Below are 26,230 nucleotides of genomic sequence, written 5' to 3'. Positions count from 1 at the left end.
GTGTACCTAAGGAAATACACAATAAATATTTCATATTTCACAGACACATGTAAGAGAAAACAGCCCAACAGGTCAATGATGTTTGTCATGTAATAGGGAAAGGAAAAAACACACTGAAATATCAGGAAGGAAATTAAATGACCCTGAAATACAGGAAGGATGACATGCAGTATATAGTAGTGGTTCTCAAATTTTGTAGTGCATCAGAGTCACAGGAAGGATTTGTTAAAAAGTAGATTGCTGCCCTCTTCTGCTCCTTATTTTCGTCCTGCCCGTTTTACTACCTCCTCCTCCTCCCTGCAGTTTCTCATTCAGTGGGTCTGGGATGAGGCCTGAAAACTGGCATTTCTAACAAGTTCCCAAGTGATGCTGCTGCTGCTGACGAGGGACACCACTTTGAGAACTATTAATATATAATATTTTTAAAAGAATCACTATGTTGTGGTTGACATTGGTTGAATATGGCTTTCATCTCCTTCAAAGGGCCCTTAAATTTTCAAAAATACTTGTTTCTAGATAAAAGTTTATAGTAGTTTCATCTACAGCACATACAGTACAACTTCTCCATTATACATAAATTCAGTGAAACAAATGTTTATTTTATACCTGTTATGGGGACAGCACTATTTTAGGTACAGAAATGAATCAAGGAACATAGTAGCCTTTGTCCATAATTCACTAATTCCTTTGTTAAGAAAAAATTTGAGATGAGGGTTATGTTTAACATGAAAACAAAATTTAGCTTTAACCATTATCCATTTCAAGTTTGTAAACGATACTTATCACTTATATATAATTGTTATTCATGTCTTTCTTGAATGTGTATCTGATTTTACATTTATGATGTTAAAATAGATTGCTAATCAATAAGTAATAAGAATATTAACATTCATCCCATTTCCCTGTTTTTACATCCTATTACTTAATGAAACCACCCTTTTTAAACACCAAATATTTCTTATTTGACAAAACTTACCACTGTTTTACTTGACTCACAATATGGGAATATTTCATTACTATTTCACCAAAATCTTTTCACAGAATTCAGAAGGACTTTAGCAGAATGGAAATATTAACATTAAAATTTTTTTTTAATTTTCTGAAATCAATTTTGGCAATTGAAACCTATTTAAGAGACTCAACTTTAGAGTTACATGGCATATGAAGGCAGAAATTTTTTCCTACCTGTCTGAGACAGCACTTTTTCAATTTACATAATACTAATAAGCATTGTGATTAAAAATATTTTTGAGATGGACATGCTTTGCAAATGCTTTCTTTATAAAAACCTATGCCTTTTTCTCCCAGTACTCTTAAGACTTTCTGCGGTCCTGCTGATAAGATTCACTGCTGTTCAGAGGTACATAAGATAATAATGAAATTGGATGCTCACGCCGGGCTTTGTAAATAAAATGAGACTGACCCCCAGCCATTAACTCATTTATCTGATTTACATTGTAAATCAAGATCTACACTATTGATTAGAGCATAATTAGTTAATTATGAACAGGGAAATACAAAGTTATGTGGGGCTTGAGCACAGCAGGTTGTACTGCTGAAAAATTTCCAAGGGCATGAGCAGATGGAGATCAGTTTATTAAAGAACAGAGCAGACGTGTTTCAGGTATGGAAATGTCTAATCGTTCTCTCATGCTGTGAAGAGGTACTTGGCCCCATTGTGTATTTTTCTATGAATTCTTTTGCTTCATGTTTTAGTTTTTCATTTCACGTTTAAGCTTCTGACCTGGCCGCTATAGATGTAGCTAACTGAATTGATCCCTTTATTTAAGCGATCATTAAAGATGAATTTGGATTTCAATAATTATCCACATATTTTTTCCAATTAATACACTTTTATATGTAAAAGATATTTTTGTCTTTCTTACCACTCATTCATTCATTACTGCATGTGATAAAAGTCTATAGTAGCATTAATGAAAATATGTTCAAGACCTCCACATTAGTCTTTATTTGTGAAATATGATATAAAAGACATTTTCTAATTATTTTGTTTAGAGAATGCTCATGTAGGTGATTTGCACTAAAATTATTGTAAAATATAAGGAATAAACTTTGCCATTATTGGTATTAAATGTTATCCTAATATTGACAGAATGCAGAATTTTGTGCAAGCTTGTATTATTTTAAAAGTGATTTAACTCACGGGCCACAATCCTGCATTTTCTCCATCTGTTAAAATGAGTAATTGAAATAATTGGCTACTGTTCAATGTAAGAATCTGTCACTACCTGGTTAATACATTTGTGTACGTGTTTCAGCTGCTAGTAAGATTTTATGTAAGGTCAAGATCCAAGACCAATTCTTTTGATCTTTCTTGTATAGACTTTTCACTTAGAAATGATGAAAAAGTAAGAAAATCCAACCTATCACTTCTCTTGACATTTAGTTGTGTGTTTTTTAAGTGAACAGATGAAATAGTATACATTTTCAGAGTCAGTTCTTTATTTCACTCTATATAGACTTGGAAGGGATCTAAGTAAAATGTTCATTGACATAAAAAAATAGCTGTGATTATGGATCAACTTGATTATAAAATAATATGTACATCATTTTCCAGTCCCATCTTATGGACTTCTCTTCTTCCTGGAATTTAGCTTATCATCTGGATATAAATTATTTTTATAGGAGGTACACTTAATTTTTTTTTTTGTTAGTTTAAAAAAAGTAGTTATTTCATGTGCTCTCCTAGGGAGAATTATCAATTGGAAATTAAGGGAGTTTAAGAAACCCTTTGGAACACTGGTCTGTCTCTTAGGCGTAGACAGAAATAAATCAGTTGTTTCTTTTTACTTGTATGCATATTCTGAGTAATCAGGTAAATATGACTGATTGCTTCTGTGGATCATAGGACATATGAACATAAATCATTTTCTTCCTGTTCTTTGTCTAGGGTGCTATACTTAACCATATGCTAAGTAAGTATTTTAAATACAAATAGAACTATTTACTTGGTCCCTGCATTTTGTTAAATCAGTGTGTGAAAGACCATATATATATATATATATATAGCTGCTTTATTACTTACATCTGTATCCATTATGAATCTGATGCCTAGGAAGTTGTATGAATCTAATTAAACAATCAGGTTTCCTTTTCTTATATATGGGGTTTATTTTATCTCACTTAAAATTGTAATTTTAGAATGCATAAATGTTAATGTATACAATTTTATTAGATGTTTAAAGGATACTTCTTTAAGCATCCAGTTTTCATTTTAATAAAAAAATCATAGTGTTTCTTTATAGGTTAGTTTTATATTATCATTTAATATTTTAAAACATTGCCTTCCTATAATATATGTATTATTGGTATATTATGATAGTCTGTTTTTACTACATGGACATTTGTGTTATTTAATAAAGTATATTGTGTTATATCACCATACTTTTGTGGGTCAGTGACTCCTTTTGCACAAGATTTTAAAACATTTTATTCACTATTTTGATAAATATGTACTGTATTATGTGTTGCAATCATGTGTTTCCAAGTAAATGTAAAAAGTAGAGGTAAAGGTCAGAAATAATAATTTGATCAATAATTACTTCTACTCTATTTCCGCTTTTAGGTAGCAGAATGACTGCAGATCCTTATGAGTTTCTGATTTTTGAGTTTTTAAAATGATCTAAATTTGTAACTTAGCCATAATTTGTTGGGTGACAAAATTTTGCTAAAGTTTACAAAGTGGTGTGTGTGTGCATGAAATAAGTAATCCAATATTTTTACCAACTAAATTGTTCTTTATTTCTAGAATTCTTAATGATGTCTCTTACGTTTGTCTGTGATACATTAATTCTTACAAATTCTGCTGTAGTTCACTTGTATCTTTCAGCATATTTTTGTTACCAGCAAATAAAGCTATAGCTTTTTTTTTTTCACTTAAATATTCTAGTGTAGAAACAACCATATTTTTCCACATGGAAATAATTTTAGTCATTTTTAGAAAGGGTTTATATTTGTATATTTGTTTATTAGCAGAGCTATTAATTTCAAGATTGCATTATTTCTTTTTCTTTTCATTTTTTCCTCTCCTGAATTTTGGCAGTTCCTAAGGGAATTAACTACCCCTTTTTTGCTATTTAGCTTTGGAATTACCATTTTATTTACCAGTAGGTGAATTTGGGAGAACTCCCATATCATCCTGATTCTAACAAACAAATTGTGCCTTTCCTCTGGGACCCGTCACAAATAGATGAGTTCCACCTGCAGACTAATCATTTTAGAAGGTATCACTAATGAAGAAATCACTGAGGATTAAGCCATTTCCAAATGGCATATACATCAACATTATCTTCTAACAAATCTAGCATATACTGTCTTTTTTTTGCCTTTTGCATTTATTCTTGAGCTAAAAGATAACTTGAGTTTACAGTTAACTGAAATCAGCTGCAAATTCAAATTATACCAGTGTAGGAAACTTGTTCTTAATTTATTAGCTGGAAATATATATGTATATGAGCAAGAACTACCTCAGTACATGAAGGTGAAAAGTAATGAATTATGATTCACCTTTATATTCATCATGGTGTTTGACTCTAGTTATACACTAGAAATCATAATTTGCAAGTTATTACAGCACAGTCTTACAAAGTCAACATGCAGTAACTAGGTTGTAATTTGATATGAACTAGGAAAACATTAATACCATAACTCTACCTATCAAAAGCCCAGATTATTGGCAATCTGAACTTGCTTAAAAACCTGAAGTTAAGCACAAGACTATAGTTAACCAATATTGAGTCCATGTACCTAACTCAGTAGTTCTCATTTTCATGCTTATTTTGACTGTCAATTGCATTGTCTTAAGTGATTTGGTTTCTGAATCCACAACAAATTACTGTTGGGGAAATACTGCTTAGACAAATACACTGACAATATCAGAAAGTAGTGGCTGATATTTTTCAAGCCAAAGGTTGAATACAAGAATTTAAACAGAACAGTAGACTGATGGTACTCATTTCCAGACACAAAAGGCTGGCACACTGTTAGACGTAGCAGCATCTGTTACTCATACTTGTGACCCTGAAATGACAAAGATAGAGTAAATTATATTTGATTTTCTTGATGAAACGAAGAATGTGATTCTTTTTAAATTTCGCATTAAAGATGACTGAAATACTAGTTTCCATGCTTGAAAGACTATGCCCTAAGCTATCTAGAAATCTCAGCCTTCTTATAACTCATAAATGCTTATACTCTGAAGGTTCCTATAACCATGTGTTTAATTTAATTGAAATTTTGACTACTGAAAGATAAGTAGAACTGAGAAGAAAAAACATAAAATTGTGTGGGCTTGCCATTTAGTCTTATTTTATATTTGATGTTAGGTGTTATCTATCATTTTTTTTAACATTTTTTATTGATTTATAATCATTTTACAATGTTGTGTCAAATTCCAGTGTTCAGCACAATTTTTCAGTTATTCATGGACATATACACACTCATTGTCACATTTTTTTCTCTGTGAGTTATCATAACATTTTGTGTATATTTCCCTGTGCTATACAGTGTAGTCTATTCTACTCTATCATTTTTTCTTAATGCCAGAACAGGTATTTGAACATTTTAACTGTTTTTTAAAACACTTTTACATAGTTTATTTATAATACCAGCACAGTAAATAAAGTACTGCTACTCCTGTTTGATTTGATTTTTACTATAGCTAGAATTCTTATAGTAAACACTTTTATTCAGATCCATCTGTTGAGTCTAAACGAAAGTTTTGGAAAAGTACATAAGTTTATTTGGTTCATAAGGAAAAAGTTATAGAGGAAGAAGTGGGTAAATTTATGACATGCAATTGTGTTTTAAACTTTTTATACCTTATAGCTAAGTTGCTAAATTTTCTGAAATTTTTGATCCCCAAAATGAGTCTTTGGGAGATTGGGTTTTGTAGCATGATATGAAATTTTTACTATAAATGTAGATTTATAGTTTCCTTTATTGTGATAGTATTTAAAAAATCAATTGTTTTTCTTTGTATGTTGTTTACAATAGCTCCTTCCCCTTTTTTTCTAATAAAGGTTATTAAATAGTAACTTTGTACATTATTCAAGTAATATGTGTCCTATAGAATTGCCTCCTTGATTCCTTAGTTGTGGTTTTCTCAACTTTTAAAGTTTAAAATCAGTAAGAGAAAGTATTTATAAAGAGAATCTGATAGATAGGTTTAGAGAAAGTATTTTTTAAAGCACAAAGAAAATCTGGTGTATAATCCTTTCTATAAGATGTATACATCTTTGTTATTTGTTGTTAAATTTTGGTCTTTCTATTCCAACTGATGCAAATTTCTTTCTACAAAACACTGAAATAATACAGATCTTTCTTCATTGTCAGCAGGATGAGATTGTCTGAAACGAAGAATAGGTATGATAGTTCTCTTAGATTTTGTACATCATAGGTGGCAGATATACTATCAAAACATTTGTTAATAAGCTTTAGAATGTACTAGAAGGTACTCTGAAAAACCAAATGCACCTACAGTGACAGGTAAATTTTGAGAAAATTTATGTTTTAGAAAATAATGTCAAATTCTTAGAATGGTTTCATTTGCTATAGTTTGTGTTAGCATGCTATAAACATTAGCAAGTTTATTTACAGTCTATCTTAACTTAGAGAGTGATGAGGTACATGAATTTTAAATAAAATTAAGCTTAGAGTAGCCTAGTAGAATTCATTATTCTAAAATTTTTTAAATAATCACAATGTATTGGATATACTTCATAATATTGAATTATATGTATTTTATTAAACACTTTTAAACTAATTGGCAAGTGATTATTATTGAAGTTCAGAATTGAAATTGTTAATGTTTGCTAGTTTTGAACATATGGCTATACACATTCATATACTCTTAACACTTCTACTATCAAAGTGCTCTGAATGATATTTGTTTTGTTTGTCAATTTTATTGTTTTGGGGGTTTTTTCTAAAACATTTATTTCAGGTGTAGATTGTCATAAACAATAATCTTGTCAGCTAAGGATAGAATTAACAGTGTTATAGTTGAAATATGTAATAGTTTGCTATTTTTTCTCTGAAAAAGATTTTTTTAAATATTATTAATATATACCATAAATATGTTCACCCTGCAGGTGTGATGAATGCAGACTATGCTACCATTTTGGTTGTCTGGATCCTCCTTTGAAAAAGTCTCCTAAACAGACAGGCTATGGATGGATATGTCAGGAGTGTGATTCTTCATCTTCTAAGGTAAGGGGGGAACCAATAAGAAAAAGTGTTGCTTCTCTTTATTTTGATAGCTTTTCTGTATCTCACCATCAGCTTCCTAACTGTAAAGAAAATTGGAATATGAGAAACCAATATTTTAATCTAATGCACTTTAAGAATATATTGCCATGGTGATTTTATTGCCCTTAAATTCAAGAGTAAAGAGCTCTACTAAGTTATATAAATTTCCTCATTAAAATATTTTAGCTGTTTTGTGTACCCTTCATGTTGTGTAGTATATTAAATAGTTCTCTAGTAGCCAAAAAAAGTCACCCTCTGTTAATTTAACACACCTAGGGAATGCCAGGGAAATTTGTTTTGATAAAAAAAAAAAGTTAACCCAAAGAATAACCAATAAAATCCAATTTATTTTTATAGATGACTCATCTTAAGGTAAAATAAGTATATTGTGAATGTTTTATAAGGTCTATTCTTGGAGAAGACTAGTTTTCATAACCTAAATTTTTTTTTCTGGTATTTATTTTAGATGAGTGGAAAGGCTGAAATTTCTAATAGGTTTTTTCATAGTTTATCACAAAAAATAAATTATTGAAATTATGTCTTTTGAATATCAATATTATAACCTTAAATTGTGATGATCCACAGTTTAAGATTATTGTGGGTTTTTTTTTTATTGAGTTATAGTCAGTTTACAGTGTGTCAATTTGTGGTGTACAGCACAATTTTTCAGTCATATATGAATATACATATTTTCATTTTCATATTCTTTTTCACCATGAGCTACTAACAGATCTTGTATATATTTCCCTGTGCTATACAGTATAAACTTGTTCATCTATTCTACATTTACCTGTCAGTTTCTACAAATCTCAGACTCCCAGTCTGTCCCTATTGTGTTTGTTTTTTTTAATGTGTGAGTAAGTAGCTAGATTCCTGCTGTTTTGACTCATTTGACAGAAATATTGAATATATTTGAACTCAGACAGTCTGATCAGCTCTGGGTTAATCGAATTGTTCTTCCTTAAAAAGACAATGGTAATTAACTATTGTAATATGGACCTCAAGCCATCTTTCCTAAATGTCACTTGTAAGTGCATTTGTTTTTCTCAGAGTGAACTAAAATTGATACAGAATATTGAAAATTCAAGGGAGCATATCTCACGTATGCCCTGTCTGATCATGGAATCAAAAATATATCAGTTAGAATGATTTATTCCGGCTTACCACAGAAGCCATCGGCAAAAGTTTATTTAAAATGGCAGAAAAGCATTTGACTATAGTAAAAAAAAAAACTATTTGAAGAGTTTTTTTAAATAACCAAATTTATTTAAAATATTACATGTTTATATAATAAGTATTAAAATAGGATATACTATGTATTTTATTTAATAATCAAGGATTTTTCCCCAAGGTTTTAAACTATACAGTATCGAGAATTATTTTCCAGTTATTTTATTAAGACCCAGATTTAAGAGGGAGCATATTTAATATCAAAAAGTCTTACTGCATAATTTTAAAATGCTTTCCAGAAATTGTATGTAAAGGAAAAAAGCTTAGTGGCGTACTATAGCTTTTAAATAGTTGTCTTATTGGACTTTTTATGGTATAATATAATTTTTCTAGTTGTGTTTGTTGTTTGGGGTTTTCTTCTAACCTTAAAAAGCAATTAAGGAAGCAACTTTTGAAAAGGATTTACTGCATTTTATAAATAAGCCTTTTTGTATAAATTCTTTTGAAAAGACTGTACTACTGTAAATATGTAGCATTGTATTAAATACAGAGAGTGGCTTTGTTAAGTTACACAGTAATTTCATTAATGAATATTGAAAATGCAAGAGAGCATATTTCACATATGTTGGCAGTATACAAAATGAATATTTTGTAAATGCAGTACGTGCCAGTATCACTGAGTAGGGTAAGATGTTCTTGTCTTGGTTTTTCCCTTTCTACCAGAAAATAAGATCTTTGGACTCTGAATGGAAATCCATTAGGAAGGCAGTTGTTAGAAAACTTGCGTTGTATTTGCTGTATTCTCTTTGACCTGGGATTGAATGAATACTGAATATAAACAGCTAACATTTTCAAAATTTCATCTAAATATTGTATCTAACTGCTGAATGTCACAGCAATTTATAATAAGGATTACAGTGGTGAAATGGATTTGTATTTTTATCATACCAACATGAATGTTACATACTTCTACTTTTTTCCAATGAAAAATTAAATTTAATGTGATAGTTAAACTGAAAGTTAAGGAAACTTAATTCATTCCCTTGAATACTTGTTTTGTATCAATTGTTTTGCTCACTTTGAAGATTTCTATTCCTAACCAGCAGGTATTAAATTTCTGTTTATTTACATTTTCCTTTTTAAGGTGTTTACTAGTATTGGGTGCCAAAAAGAAAACATTGATAGATAATGTCATGCTTTATAAATCAGTAAATTGCTGTAGAAGCTTTTAAATTAAGAAAGTATTGTATTATTAATATCTGAGTCAAGAAAATTAGTATCATTTTAGGGCCTAAAAGAAACCCAGAATAAAAGTTAATATATTTTGCTTATCCTTCATTTTCTTCTATCCGTTTTGGTGGAATGGTATTTGTTAGGTAATAGTGGGTATATTTGCCATGCTCATATATTTTAATGACATGAAAAGCTAAGGTAGAACTAGTTATTGCCAAGAGAAAAGATGTGTATCAGTTGCCAATAAATTTAGGTAGGGGAAGGTAAATATAAAGTTGTTATTGCCATAAACTATATATCCAACTTCCTTTCTCTATGGAAGTCAGGATTACTAAGTCCAAGAAGTCTTAACTTTTATTATAAAAATTTGACTCCTAAGCAAGAAATTATTTATTTTTCTTAGAATTTTAGATTATACAAGGTGAGGGTATATAGTTGAAAGTGTACTCAAAAATGCATTTTACTTTAAACATTATTTAACTGCTAATGTTGTCTCCAAATTTTGCATACTAGGGGAAACTCTAAAATATGCCATGTATACTGTCAGCAGCATAACATATTTATAGATGACTTTGTCTTTCAGGTAATGAGTTTTTTGCTCTGGGCTTTATGATGGCAAAAATATTCTGTCACTAATCCTGACCATTGCTTATAATTATAGAAATTGTAGAAATGGAATTACAGGATTTCCACAAAAGTCTTAAGATTCATCATATCTCAATCCATAATTTTAAACTTCAGTCTATGAAAGATAAAATATACCTAAGTATATTAAATTAATAATATTGATTTAATAACAATTTACTTAACAGTAAAATGATTTTTTACTGAGGTATAATTGACTTACAACATTATGTTAGTTTCAGATGTACATTATGATGATTCAGTATTTGTATACAGAATGACTTCTGTTCTACCCAGACCCACAAAGTATGATAAGATAAGACTTTCTATACCTTATCAATCCTTCAAAAACCTAGGTGGTCACTTCAGGTTTCTTCAAAAATGACCAACTACATGGACACAGGTATATCAGTATACATGTTCACACACGGAGATACAAATCTACACACATACAAACACACATGCACAAAACATACCTTTTCCCATAGGCTGTACTTTAAAGACACCTGACCAAGGCAGCAGCTATCTAGACAGTGTGCTATGTTCATATTCATTGGGGCTAGTTCATTGCTACCAATCACCATGCGTTAGGTATTTCTCCTTGTTCTTCACTGTGTTGTGAAGATACTATTGCTAATGAATGCTACATGCCTGGAAAAGCAGTGTATTTTATTTTCCTCCTGCATCTCACCCATCTTTCATTTTTCCTTCCATCTCTACTTACATCCATTCTCCCAAGGCAAATACCTGGAACCATCTTTAAGTCTTAATCATTCTGTCCCAAATAGAAAATCACTTGCTGAGTCTTCTAAAGTATTCTTCCTTAAATATTTCTCCAGTCTGCTCTTTGCTCCTTTTCTTCACTGTTACTTGATTCAGTGCCTCACTTTTTCCTCATTCTATCAGTTCCTCCTATTTTAGAAGCTATATGAATAAGTCTGCCAGACTCATCTTTTCTTTTATCCATTCTCTTCACTAGAATCAGTCAGAATGAAGTGTTTGCACCCCAGGAGACAGACAAAATGACTAATTAAAGTAATCTAATTCTGTATAATAGCATTCTATTTTAATTTTAAGTCTGAGTGTGTTTTATAATGTAAATAACATTAATACTATAGAACAGATACATAACTTCACACATATGTAAAGTGCATATTTAAAATATTTTAGTATTGGGGTACATCCGTAGCAGAGTTTGGAGACCATAGTCCTATACTCTTACTAGAGTGATCTTCCTGAAAATACATTTGACATGCCTCTGCTTTACATCTGTCAGTGTTTTCTCATCCTCCTACATATCCAGAATATAACCAACAAAATCAGGAAGTTAACACTGACACATTATTACCATCTAATCCTCAGACTTCATTGGAGTTTTGCTATTTGTCCTAGTAGTGTCCTTTATAGCAAAAGGATCCAGTACAGAATCATTCATTGCATTTAGTTTCATGTTTCTTTAGTCTTTAATCTGGACAGTCCCTTAGTCTTTCCCTGACTTTCATTGCCTTGCCACTTTTTAAAATTACAGAACAGTTATTTTATAGAATGTCTTTCACTTTGCATTTTTCTGATCTTTTCTTGCAGTTAGATTCATTTTATGCATCTCTGATAAGAATACCACAGATGTGATGCAGTATGCATTCTGTCAGGTGACACATGATTTCAGTTTGAACCATAGATGTGATGTTAACTTTAATCACTTGACTGAGGAGTTGTCTGCAAGTCTTCTCCATTCTCTTCCTCTTAATAATTAATAAGTAACTTGTGAGGAAGAATCTTGAGACTGTAAATATCCTATTCCTCATCAAACTTTTACTTTCTGTTTTCAGTGGGTTATATTGTTTATTAGCATTATTTATCTTGATGTTAAAATTGTCCCAAATTTGGCTAATGGAAACCACTTACGGCTGGGTTTTGCCACTTCTACCTGGCACCTGTGTCCTTTTCATATGAACCCAGCAACCTTTGAGTGCTTCCTTACTAAAAGATTTCCAAGCTCAAATTTTGCTTTCCCTTCCCCTACTCCTAGAATCAGCCATTTCTCCAAGGAGCTCTGGTTCTTTTTTAGTGGAGAATGGCATTTAGAAACCAAGATCTTGGTATAGACATGCTCAATGTTACTGGGATGTTGCTCCTCCTGGATCTTCTCAGTAGACAGAGCCAAGGACCAGATACATGTATTTACATTCATTGACATTCACATTTATACTTACATGTTTTTTATAGGCATTGGAAACCATTCTAGTTTTCTCTTTTTTTATATTTGTAACTCCCTCACCAAAAACTCGCTCCCATTATCTTTGATATATATTATATGATTAATTCCCTGATATAAAACTGATCTCCTGTCATCTTCCACCCCAATCTACATTGACACCTACTTTGCTTACCATAACCTGATGGCTTTTAGATTGAATGGTTCAGGAAGGGGAGAGAGAGGGATAGAGGGCAGACATTTTTAATTTGTATAAGCTTCTAAAATTATTTTAATGAGCAGTCAGGAATAAGAACCATTGTTTTATGTATTTTACAAATTCTTAAGTTACTAAAAAAGGTTTTTAAACTAAAAATTAACTTTTTTACAGTTTTAAACTACACAGTGCATATACCCAAAGTCAAACTTCAACCGACACTTTAAAATTATGTTCTATACTTACATATTAAGTTAAAAGGTAGACTTAATATTGTATTTTTTTTTAATATAGGGCACAGGTCATTATTCTCTTTTTTCTAGGATTTACTTGATATAAATCTCAACAACTTCTGTGTGCTTAAACACCTCAAATGAAGATAACTTATTTTGACATAGTTAAATGAACATGTATAAATATTTCTTTTAAAGATGCTTCATCCAAGTCATACATATTCACAAGTGCCACTGAGAATTTAGATACACATCATGTTTTACAGTGACTGTGCCAGTTATGATCCTAGCTTTTCATCCTTTATAAGCTCTGCTTTGTGAAAAGCCAAAGAGTGTACATGACAGGTCATTATCTGACTAGTGTAAGATGAGCTATCAGCTTGGAGACCTCCATCTGTTTCACTCTTATTTGATCTTTCTAGTATACTACTCTTTTTGAGTAGTAATAAGTTGAATTCACATGCATAGGAATCTCATCTAAATCCCTATGGGAGATTTTCTGAAACTATAAATGCATGACATGCCAGCTCAGGCAAGTGGTACTTTCTGATAATCATTTGTGTTAGAAATTCCTAAGTAGGGAAGTATAATTTTTTTTTAATTTTTTGTTTTACTTTCCAGATTTTCTGCATTGAGCTACTAGAATTATATTACTGATATGCTTATGTAAATGTATATATAAGTATTTATTTTCAAATAAAACAGTCATTGAGAATTTTGCCTCTTTAAGAGCTGAACAGAACAATCTCTCCAAGGAGTATCTTGCCACAATACATTAAACAAGCACATTTAATTGAACCTGGTGATGTTGGAAATTGAATGTCTGAGTTTTATGTATTATGAAGATTTATGAAAAATATAAAATTTAAATGAATTATCCTTTAAAGTTCTTCTAAATTTGAAGCATATAACCGACCCATAAAAAAAAAGACTTTTTAATATTTTAACTATTCATTTGACCTCTGGGATTTTATCTGGCACTAGGTTACATTTTAAGTTTCTAAATTTAGCACGGTTGAGTGATAAGTCATTTTCAGGTAAAACTTAAACACTGCTTAACAGTCTTATTTCAGTATTCTTCTAGGATTTGTGTGACAGTAGAGGTTATAACAATATGCTTTACCAAGCTTTACTAAGTTTTGATTTGCTTTTTACTGATATAGTTATGTAAAAGTCTGGAGAATATTTGTTTATACAATATTCTGAATTAGAATCCTGTAGACTTATTAAAAGCCTCAGAATTAAAACTGTGGTGTGGTTATCGTTGGTGATGGCTATGGTTAAATATTTAAACTTTAGGTTTTCTCTGTGCTAGCATGCAGGATAAAGCCCACAGACTTCCAGGTGATCTTCTACCTTATCCTAGACTAAGTTCAGGATGTTGCTGGTTACCCTAGCATTTTCCCTGTCATGCAAAATTGTTTGTATAAATGTCTTTTAAGTCTTTAGTTTCTAACAGAGTGCTTTACTTTGAGACTAGTAACAGTGGTTTGTGAATTCAATAAAAAAGTAATAGCCAATAACAATTCTAATAATTATAGATGGTACTGTGCTTTAAAAAAAAAAGGTAGAGTGTGTTATTTGTTTAAATGGAACATTTAAGTACTGAACTCTTTATTTGTCGTTATTGCCTGCTCAAAAAAGTTGTTTACTTGATTGTCCTAGACATGTTTCTGAAACCTATGCATAAGTAATATTTTTACCGAGTAACAATTTTCAGGAAAAGAAGGATTGTTTATGGTTATTCTTTAAAATAGAATTGGAATCTGTATTGATCTTAGTTCTGTAACCTAAGGTAATTTTTACGGGGACTGTGTAATACACATTAAGGTATACTTCAATTAGTCATGATCAGGTTTTCCTTAAGAATCTTTTCAAAAAAAGAATTTCTTTCCTCCAGGCAAAATTTGTCAGTGTTTATGACATGCATTTTTATATATTTCAGCATCATATTTACAGAGAGAAAATAATTGGAACCTCTAAAATTACACAAATGTTTTCTATGTTAATATTTTCAAGAGTTGAAAACTGAGTCACCTTTTAAGTTATACTTCCTACAAACTGGGAAAACAAGTCATTTTCTAATTCAGATGGCATGTGGTCATAGCATGCTGTGGAACACCGTGTGTGATGAGAAACTAAAGCATAACTGAGATAATTCATCAAAGTACAATAGGATGCCATACACAGGAATGCCTTTCAGAGCTCACCAACTTCATGCTGTCCTTTGGTTTAAAATTTTTTTACGTTTTTATTTTTATTTTGGAGAAAAAAATCACCTACTATAAATCTGTTATTAACTAGGATGCTGAAGGACAGTTCATTACAGCTTTTAAAAAGTTAATAAGAATATTTTTACATTATTAACCCAGCATTTGAAATGTTAAAATTGGATTATATAACATACCAATGTGAAAATTCAGAAGGAATGTAGAATATGTTAATTATGTAAACTTATTATCCCAGTATTTATGTATAATGCAATTGTGAGACATTGTTCATTGCAGAGAGATAGTCCTAGATGAATTAAGCTAGCTCGTTCTCAGAGTTATGAAAGTATCACCTGAATAATAGGAAAGGCTTAAATCCTAGCTTCAAAAAACAGAGATTTCGTGTATTCTGATGTAGATACAGTTAGATTGTTACTTTCTTCTAATTTAAACATTTAGTTTAACTTTTCCATCATTTTGTAGAATTATTTATCTGTTAAAAAATTGCCTTTGTAACCTACGTATTGTGATTTAAGTACTCTTTTGCCTACAACTCAGGCTTCTTCAAATCTAAGCTAAGAAAATTCAAAGTATGAACCATGATAGTGGAATTCAGTTCTGAAATCAAATGTATTTAAACATTCTAATCTTAACTTTCTGATAGAATACTTATCAAGATTGATAAGAAACTACAGATTAGGGGTTGGGGAACATAGTGAACATGTGTTATGCCATGTTACATACATTTTAACACACTCATTTTTTGACAACTCTGAATTTGGAATTTGGATGTGTATCCATAAGTAGTTTATATCTTTAAGTGATAATTTTTTTTATAAAAACTTGCCATTAAATTTATGGAGTTTCTTATAAAATGAGCCATTGTTGAGCGAGAAAATAGAGTAATTTAAAACACACAGAAAGTCAAAGTATACAATATAATGTAGAGGAAAAAGCTTTATGAGCTCTGGAAAGAAGCAAACTGGGTTTAGATATTAACTATTTACAATGCTTGTGACCTTCAGCAAGTTGCTTCACTTCAATGAGCTTCAGGTTGCTGCTCATTTGTGAAAGTTTTAATGGCAATGTTTAGAATAGTAGAGGTGCTCTGTAAATGACATCTCCTCTCATACTTAAAAATAAGCAAGCATTTTAGCCACACAGAGAAAAGTTCAAAATCCATGATAATTTTCTGATTTTCAAATGAAAGAAATGTTTTTAAAAAGTAATCTCTGAAGAGCAGTTTTCTGTGTTTAATTTTTTTTATCTTCACACATACCAAGTAAAAATCTTTCTTGTCTCTTTCAGAGTTTCACAGTAAATAGATTAAGGCCATGTCTGACTTTTTCATTCACAAAAGTGTCTGTTTTAATTTCTTGCTAGAGTAAAGACACAGTGAAAGCTATAATTAATCTATTTTTAAACTAAGGCTCTTGTAAGCCCTTAAAACTTTTAAGATTATATACTATTTTATAAGGTATTTTTTTCTATTTGTTGTTTAATATTAGCAAATAGTATTTTTATATTGATGGCAATGACTATTTCACATTAAATACAGAATTATGGTACTCTGTGAATCGCACAGATCAAATACTAATGTATTTATTTTATAAGTAGAAAGCATGATATTTAGGAAGTAAAGATTTACTATTATATTTAAACCACTGGCTCTACCAAGTATTGAATACTAGGAAAAGACATAAGTGATCCTTTCAGGGGAACTTGTTTTTAACTGAAGACATGTTTTGTTCATAGGTGAAGAAAGATCAAAGAAATTTCCCATAGACAGGAGAGGTATTATTTCCATGTCAAGGTCAGGAAAACTATAAACTTGAAACTCAAATGAAAATAAAAAATAAATAAAATTTAAAAGTAACAAACCACCGAAGACAGCTGTAAGATAACTTATGAATTCACTTTGTCAAGGTGTATGCAGTTTTTGACAATGAAAGTCATCAAGCCTAATGAATGGCTTTTAGAGAACGGGCATGTATCAGCAACACATTCTTTTATTGTATAAATATTTGAATACTTTTAAGGATGGAAATGGGGGAAGTTCTGGGCTAGCACTTTTACATTCCTTGTAGAGCCTTGGAAATTTAGTTAACTAACTTTTAGGACATACTATGTAAGTACATTTAGAATTTCATGAAATGATCACATGCCTTCAATATGTCTCACAAACATTTGTGCCAAGAGAAAGCCTCATTCTTAAGTAAATAAGGATATTTGTACTCATTCTCAGATGCTACTAATGCCTTTCTTTTAAGAAGGTAGAATCTCAATATGTGCTTTGTATGTATGAGCCAAAGGGCAGTGATTTGTACATGTAACTTATGGCCCTATCTTTACACCCCATACCCGCCCCCCTCTCTGCCAACTACTCCCCTGATTCCTAGTGAAAGAAACCATAAGTAATATACTTCCTTAATCAAAGCATATAAATTTCTCTATTTTTAACCTCATGTTACTTTAAAAATTTAATCTCTCTTTCTGAGAGTATCAGATATGCTGTTCTTAATTTTTTTTTTCCATTGGTAAAATGTTAATTTAAGTAAAACAAATTTTAAGACACTATCCTCCCACTGCGCCATAGCGCCAGCATAGTCCAGTCCTGCTCCATATTAAATTATTTGCTTCAGTTCTCATTTTGACAGGGCCCTATGGATTACCTTTAACTTTAATAGGTTAGGTGAACACCACTTTATTCCTTCTTGTGCTTTATTTTTCAAAAAAAAATTTTAATCTTCTGATTTACATCATAATTTGTGAGATTTTCATCACTTGTCAATCCATATACCACAAATTCTGGTGATTTCTCCTACAAACCACCTGTACTAGCATCTTCTGAAGTACTGTTAAACATACAACTTGGGGGGCCCATGAAGACCTGCAAAATCAGTTATCTCTGGAACGGTGCTTGGGAATCAGCATTATTATAAGCACCACAAGTGATAATTATGCTTCTTTAAAGTTTAAGAACCACTGCTATTGACCCTAATCTCTCTTAACTTCCTTACATGAAGTTTTTGTCTCTAACCAAAGTACCTACAGGGTATATCACTCATTCTCAGACTTTTCCCTAATAGGACTTTCTTTCAACCCCACAGGCAGGTTCAAGGTAGATTGCTGACACCTGATTCAGGTTCAGTATAGTAGCATTTCTGGATTGCTAATATACCATATTCCCTTTCTTCTTCCCAAGTTGTTAAGTTGTCCAGCAATATCGCAAGGATCTTCTCTGATCTATAGATTCAGTTTGTCCCCATCAATCTTCCTCAATACTCAGCTTCATCTTTTTTTTTTTTTCTTCTTTGTGGCAGTTGATGCAGTTGGTAACTTCCTCCTTTTTACAGACTCCTTCCTTGCCTTCAGTGAGTCTGTTCCCCCCTGGCTTTCCCCCTTCTTAGCAGACCTAAGGGGGTCTTTTCCCCCTTAGGGGAAAAGGGGGAAAAGCAGACCTAAGGGGGTCTTTTTCCCCCTTCTTAGCAGACCTAAGGGGGTCTGTCCCCTAAGGTTTGAGGGGGTCTTTTGATAGGCTTCTTTGGCCTGTTTTCAATCTTCCTGTTCTCGCTCTGCAGGTGACAGCATCTATACACAGAGCTCAGTACCATACCAATTTTGCTACAGGAAAACCTGGCATTTAGCAATTAATGATCCATCTACTTTCTCTGAGTTAATATTCATCAGGAGATTTTCTGTCTTTTAAAATATTATCCTTTAGTCAAATAATTAAGACACAGTGATAAATTTACCAATAAGTTTTAGCTGGCCATTTTCACTATCTAATAGCCTCCTTTTACTATAAAGCTTAAATAGTTTATGCTTAACTAGGAGAATGCATATACATTTGATCGCCAAGTAAAATATTATTTTGGAGATATGATTAAATATGCTACAATTGAAGTGTTAGACTCTTATTTGACTTGTTAACTTAAAAGCTGGAGAGTAATAATTCAAATTGGCAAATTTCTAGTATAATAAAACTAGCATCCTTTATATAAAAATCTTGCTTTAAAAAATATGTGTTTCTTACTCTTTTTTTTTCCCCCATACTTTTTAATTTTCTCTGACTCTGTGTTTCTGGAGAAAGTTGAAGTCAGAAAAAGAAATTGCAAAAAAAAAAAAAAGAAATTGCATACACTCTGTGTTTTTTAATTTGTTATAAATGTAAAGCATGGTTATTGTAGTCTATTTGAAAAATCCAAAAAGCATAAAGAAAAATATTTAAATATTACCTGTAATAATAGCACCAAAGCTGTTACATTCTGCTCATGTTTCAGTAATATATCGTACTCTTCTAAAATTGCAGTTATATTATACATTATGTTATATATATTTTTCATGTAACTGCATATATGACAGTTTTCCATATTGTTAAATACTCTTCTAACTAGATTTTTAAGTACTGTACAATATTCCTTTGCTCAGATAACTCTCAGTATAATTGCTGGGTCAAAAAATGGGGCATTTTAAAGATAAGAAAGTACTATAATAGCAATAATAATAGCAATGAACATTTATTGAGTACCTCTATGTGCCTAACATTATCTAAGCACTTAAAATGTATAATCATGTTTAATCCTCAACAGAGTCTTTAAGGTAGGTAATGTTTTTCATCTCTTAAGTGTGGGTTAAAAAAAAAAATGTAGTTCAAAGAAGTAAGGATCACACAGTTAATAAGTGGTATAAGAGTGATTCAAACCCAGATCTGCCTGATTCTACAGCCTGCATTTTAGAAACTTGTCATCATATATTGAAATAGGTATTTTCTTTTCCTTGTTGCAAGAGATTCTCAAATTAGATTTTGTTCTGAAGCCATTTTAAATTTTCATAATGTAGAAACTCAAGATAATTTTTTCTGTTATAAACAAACACCACTAGTAGTAGGAAAAGGAAAAGTACTTTGTTCAGTGGGATCTATTTTGATCTTTTTAATGAATTGGAGCAGAAAGCCTGGAGGTAATTTTTAAAACAAATCGACTGATAAAGATGCTCCTACTGGAAGGTGTTGCAGATAGGCTATGACTCCTCAAGGCCCTTTCTTGATAAAATTCAGTGAAAGAAGTGTCTGTGTTAAGGGAGCTGCCACTTGACAACATAGATGATTTATGCAGACCCAGCAGAAACTAATCTGTTGTACTTGGAGGGAGGTAAGGGAAAGGGATCTAAAAGTGAATTTTTTTTTTTTAATTAGGCACTAAGCACTGTATTTTAGCTGACTCTTACATTACTGCCTAATATTTCTCATGAGTTGTGGAGTTTGAAAACCTGTACTGTAAAAAGAAACTAAAACCAACCACATTCAGTGCACAACCATATTCATTGCAAAGATAGTTTGAGGATATTCTGATTTGTGCAGTATCACCCACTCTGTGTACAAACTAGAAGATTTTGTATTTTTTTCAATATTAGCATTCTTTTGCAGTAAAAAATTCTCATATTCAAAAATAATACCTTGTTTGTCTGTGGATCAAATGCTAATTATAATGCAATCTAGACTCATTTGGATTAATTCGTTTGTTAACTGTTTGTTAACCAAAGAATATGAAATTATTACCTCACCTATAAAAAGTTAAAAAATGTTTCCTTCTTCCTTGATGATAAAGATCCATATATGCAACTTTTTAGTCCACTGTATTTCCACCTGTGACCCTAGCTCAGCCATCTAGGTTCTTTTGTGACTTCTAACTTCTACAAGTTATTTTATCTAGCTTTAATATATTGTTCTCTTTTTTCCTCTATTCTAATTCATATTCCTAATTTAAACTCTGGTCACCTAAGATGCAATCTATTTTAATGTTTTCTCTGAAGGTTTCTTAAAGGTTTATGTTACAGTGTTGTATTGAAGTTAAGTTGGTTTTTTGTTAAATGTACCTTCAATAATGGCTACAAATGATTATCTGCTTCGCTGGTTTGAAAACTCTTTAAAGTATGCTTATAGAGGTTAAAATTTTTAAGAATCACTTTGAAAAGTTCAAGCCGCATCAAAGCATTTTTATCAGTTCACTTTTAAGGGACTGGACTATTTTCTCAGCTTCTAAAGACAAACAGTATTCTGTAAATTGTTTCCAAAGAGAGTTTTAAATTTAGATTAGCAGATAATTGTGAATCAGTTTCCAAAGCATAGATACACAGATAACCTAAAGTAAGTCATTGAACATAAGCTATTTCAGCATTATCTTCGTATTTTAATGCAGCAGTTTCAACATACACACCACCAATAAAAAAATCTTTACTTAATAACTCCATTCAAACTTCATTCCAGTATCCAGTCATTAGTTTAATTATCATTAATTTTTCCCCACTTCAGGTCATCTTAGGATTGTGAATGAAGTGATGTTTTTAGAAAATATTCTCTTTCTTTTAAAAAAAAAAGCACAGTGGTATATAATTTACACATTTTTCTACCCTTTCCCTGTGATATTTAGTGACTGTGGAAGCTTTAACCTGTTTCAGCCTAAATACTGTATTAACTACATCTTATCCTCATTTCTTTTTGAGTGCTCCTTCTTGAGTTCTACTACTACTCATGAGTCTAACTTTTGCAGTGAGATAAACTTTCTTCATGATTTAGTTGTTCTCAAGTCCCCAAATTTTCTTTTTTCCTACACTTTCACCCCTCCTCGTTTTCCCTGACAATGAAAGCAGCATTTGGAAACACGATATTCTATATATTTATCAAGTGTATTTATGTTTCTTCATCAGTAAAATGCTTCCCTAAGATAAGAACCTCCCTAAAGAGTCAAATACTTAGTTGGCCTTTTGTTTTCTGTTTTTTTGTTTTTCATTCACCATACCAATTTAGCAGTGGAGGGGAGTCCTTCAGTCTTAAACTGATACCTTTAAATAAAAACTCTTCAAATTAATTTTAAATAAAGCATATAAAATGAGACAACAGAAATGATCTTATCTGCTCTCTATATTAAGTGCTTTAAAGACTATCCAGATTTCTATTTAAAAGATTAATTTTCCATTTTTATTCTGATCTAAATAAATGTTGTTCCTGAATTCAAGACAAGATGCAAACAGAAAGCAACTTAATTCTTTAATCCCAATGCCTTTAAACTAGCTTTGTTGCATTTTCTTTTTTTGAGCGACTCTACAGCATATCTCATGGTTTTTCCAGTCTCCTGAGGTATTAATAGTCTTTTTAATATCAAAAATCTAGTCAATGTAATGTCAAGGCTTTAGTTCCTCAACCAATTCAGAGCTTTTCCTCTCCCCATCTCAGACTTGCTTCAAACTGGGAAATCTAGTTTGGAAGGGGGCCGTATAGGACTTTGACTCTTGTCCCTCCTTACTTTCATGGGTTTTTAGTGATTTCTCATTGCTAGGGCTTTCCTACCTGCTGTTCCCTTGTAGTGACAGATGGGTTCTCTTGTGGGTTACTTATAATTCATTTTTCAGAACTCAAGGCCCTTTTGTCTCCTCTCTGATTGGCATCACACCACTCCACTAGGCTGTTCTCTTTGGCTAGATCCCTTTCTAGAAAGACAGCCAGAGTCTTGCTTTCTTTCACAGGTCGTCATTTGTCCTCAGGTAAGCACATGCAAACCCTTGCCCTGCAAGCTCAGATGAGCAGCCATTCCCCAGGCAGCCCTGTATCTTTGCTGCTCTGCTGTTACAACCAGACAGACGCAGCACCAGCCAGTCTCTCTGACCCTCAGACTCCTGAGTACTTTTCAGAAAAAAAAAAAAAAAAATTCTCTTACATAAGGACTTCCTTTTAATGTACCTCTTTTAAAGAAATCCTTACTCTCCAGTCTCATTTTTTCTTTCTTCAGGTTTCTCCTTTGATGAATTACCAAACTAATCTTGGTGTGAGACTTTGAAGAAAGTTTTTTCTGAAAGTATTATCAGTATATATCTTTTAAAAATGAAATTTTAGACTGTTTATGAGAGACTGATAGATAAAATGCCACCTACCCCAAGAGTCCTTTAATGTAAGAATGTCAAATGCCCTATCATCATGACTCAAACTTCCTCAAGAACTCCAGTGCATCTTCCTCTTTCTGATTTTATTCTCCTCCTCCCTTTTAAACTGTGATTTGGCATTTTAATATATATTTATAAAAACATTAGGACCCTCTATTATATTCCTTAGCTTTCTCTGCATCCACTGTATTGTTTCATCTCAATTGTTTCTGGTTTGGGTTTTTTGTTTGTTTGTTTTTGGTTTTGGGGGGGGGGTTTCTGGCTAGAAATAAGTGGATAATTTATGGACTTAGGTTCACTACAAATCCGTGCCTCCTAAGTTAAACCAAACCTCATTGCTGTCTTCTGTGAGCTTCTTATCAGATTTCTTGTAGCAGTTGTTTCAGAGATTTGCCACATATCTCAAGTCTCAGTTTTATTTCCATCACCCTCATTTTTTTCTAGATGATTCACTCTGTCTCTTACTTCAGAGGAAAAAGGGGCCATATCCTTATCTTATCTCCTCTCAACCTTAGAAATAGTCTGTTACTTTTCCTGCTTCAGCCTTTGTTGCTTTCAGAGTACCTCAATTTCTTATTTCCTTTCTCAGAAGGAAAAAAAAGTCACTTACTTTTTGTTCTTTATTGCAAGTCTTTCTCTTCAGAATCTTAAGTTTCTACTTCTAATTAAGCCATCCTCAGACTTTTTCCAAATCAGTCTTTTTGAAATGTCATTTTTCATATGTCCTTCCAGGTTAGAAAACTCAAAGAATGAGCTCTCCATTGTCCATACCATAGGACAAACATCAGAGTTTTATCCCTGACTTTCAAGGTCATCTATAATCTAGCCTCATGCCAATATTCCAGATAGCTCTCTGTCTCCCTCTCCCTGCTTCCTTCTCCATCCCTCTCTCTTTTTACAAACATCAGTGAGATACTATTCTTGTTTGTTTCATTAAATATTCAGCTTAAATCCTGGTTTTCCTGACAATCCTTAGGACTAAGATAAACTTCTTTTGCATTTTTCTGGACTGTTCATTTGACATTCGTAGATGTTTCTCTGTATGGTTATTCATTTATTTACGTCCAGGCTTGTTTTATCAGCTAAATTGCAAACCATTATGGCCAAGAATATTTTTTCATAATTCCTTGAAGACAAGGAACCCTGAATGTTACACATAATTTTTTTGAAGATAGATTTAAATGCTCCTGGTTTCTTTACTGCTAGTCTGTTTCCTATTTGTTGTTACTGAAATTATTTTTTAAACTTATTTTGCTGAATGGCAGCAGAAGTGGTACAGATTCTAGTTTTTGCCATTGATGCCCAAGGCTATTTGTTGAACAACAAGTGGATGTCTGAAACATAAATTTCTGCCAGCAATGACCCAAATATGCAGAAAAGACCAAGAGTAAGAAACAAGAAAATACCTGTTCAGCAAGTTTAAATAATACCCTTTCTTAGAATAGATTCTATTTCTGTGTAGTTCACTCAGCATTTCTGTTAACATTTAAAAGTACCTATTGATTATAGTAAATTTCCTTGGAATAGAGATACAGTTTTAAATTACAGATAAACTGGTTCCCCCAAAATAAAGAACAAATGAGTTTGTCTAAGAGTTTAAACTGAAAGAAAATGTCTATTTCGTATTTTTGTATACATTTCGTAAGAAACATAACATTTGACAAGAATCAGTAACTTTTATTTATACAGATATTTTCTTTGTCTTGATGGACCTACCAATGTATCTTCACTACGAACTTCATTTTGTTGAATAAAAATCTGTATGGTATTCAAAAGGTATGCCTCATACTCTGCTTAGGTACTTGAGATATACTGAGATAATCAGATACGAATCTGGCCCTTAAAAAAAAAGTATATTCTAGTAGGATAGATAAGACATGTCTGGATATAATTATAATACAAGATTTAAAGTGTTAATATAAGATTTAAAGTATTATGTGCCATTGGAAGTTGCAGATAAGCTACTGGGAACTGAAAGACTAGAAACATTGCTTTCAGCTCCAAGAGTCAAAAAGAGATTGTGGATAAAATGTCATTTGAATGGAGTTGGGAAAATTAAGTTGGATTTGACAGGAATGTAAGTTAGAACAGGCTAACACACACTACGTTATGCTACACACACACAAAAAAAAAAATCCCCAATTTTTAGTGAACTAGCACAAGTTGATTTCTCATATAAGTAACATGTCAATACAGATTGGAAGAGCAGCTGTGTTCATCATAGTCACATGGGAACCCAAGCTGATGGCAGGCTTACTTCAACATATGTGGCCCAAGGCACTGTAGCAGGAAATATGACAAATTGCAGAATGGCTTTTAAAATCATATCTGGACATGGACACATTTCACTCCAGCTTACATTCCACAAACTACACAGTTAAAACCTAACTTGAAGAAGTCAGGGAGGTATAATGCTATCATGTGCTACTGTACTTCAAAGGCCTTTCTAATATTTGAAGAGCATAAATGGAGAAAAGTGTGTGTGTACAATTTGTATGGAGGAAAACTGCATAATAATTTGAAAAGTAATATTTGTACTAATAATAGTTGCTATTTTTTTCTTTTTGATTTTTTTAATAGACTATTTTTAGAGTAGTTTTAGGTTTACAGAAAAATTGAGTGGAAAGTAGAGTTTCCCTTATGCCTCCTCATTCTCACCCCCACTCTTACAATATATAAAACTTTAAAACTATATAGTTTCCTCTGTTATTAACATCTTGCATTAGTGTGGTAAATTTGTTATAATTAATGAGCCAATATTTATACATTATTGCTAACTAAAGTCCATAGTTTACCCTAGTATTCATTTTTGTGTGTTGTATGTTCTATGGGTTTTGAAAAATGAATGATGACATATAACCATTACAGTATCATATAGGATAGTTTCACTGCCCTAAAAATCCCCTGTATTCCACCTATCTCTCCCTCTCTCTCTCTGCCTCTGAATTCCTGGCAGTCACAGATCCTTTTGCTGTCTCCAGTTTTACCTTTTCCAGAATGTCATACAGTTGGAGTTATATAGTATATAGCCTCTTCACATTGGCTTCTTTCACTTAGTAATATACATTTATGTTTTCTCCATGTTTTTTCATGGCCTGATAGTTCATTTCTTTCTTCTTTTTAATTTACTTATTTATTTTTA

General features: G+C 31.8%; 1 protein-coding gene and 1 long non-coding RNA gene across 4 annotated transcripts in view; one reads left to right on the top strand and one right to left on the bottom strand.

Moving 5' to 3' along the window:
* LOC116153992 (uncharacterized) overlaps nt 1-26,230 on the bottom strand; it is a 64,868-nt gene that overhangs the window by 16,451 nt on the left and 22,187 nt on the right. The window contains exon 4 of one of the 2 annotated variants that reach the window (XR_010381673.1): nt 3,669-5,040. The exons of the other annotated variant lie outside the window; for it this stretch is intronic. This is a non-coding gene — a long non-coding RNA (uncharacterized LOC116153992). Of the gene's footprint in view, nt 1-3,668; nt 5,041-26,230 lie in introns of those variants that run through there. 2 annotated transcript variants of the gene reach the window in all.
* Nucleotides 1-26,230, top strand: part of PHF14 (PHD finger protein 14) — a 139,453-nt gene that overhangs the window by 91,903 nt on the left and 21,320 nt on the right. For both annotated transcript variants that reach the window (XR_010381672.1, XM_031454961.2), the window contains exon 17: nt 7,113-7,230. Coding sequence is in view for 1 of the 2 variants with exons in the window: in XM_031454961.2 (XP_031310821.1) it covers nt 7,113-7,230 (118 nt within the window). In the remaining variant the exon portion in view is untranslated. The remainder of the gene's footprint in view (nt 1-7,112; nt 7,231-26,230) is intronic.

This window comes from Camelus dromedarius, chromosome 7 (genome assembly GCF_036321535.1).
Source record: "Camelus dromedarius isolate mCamDro1 chromosome 7, mCamDro1.pat, whole genome shotgun sequence".
Classification (NCBI taxonomy): Eukaryota; Metazoa; Chordata; class Mammalia; order Artiodactyla; family Camelidae; genus Camelus; species Camelus dromedarius.
The sequence above is the reverse complement of the archived record's forward strand: the minus strand, read 5'-3'. Positions and strand labels throughout refer to the sequence as shown.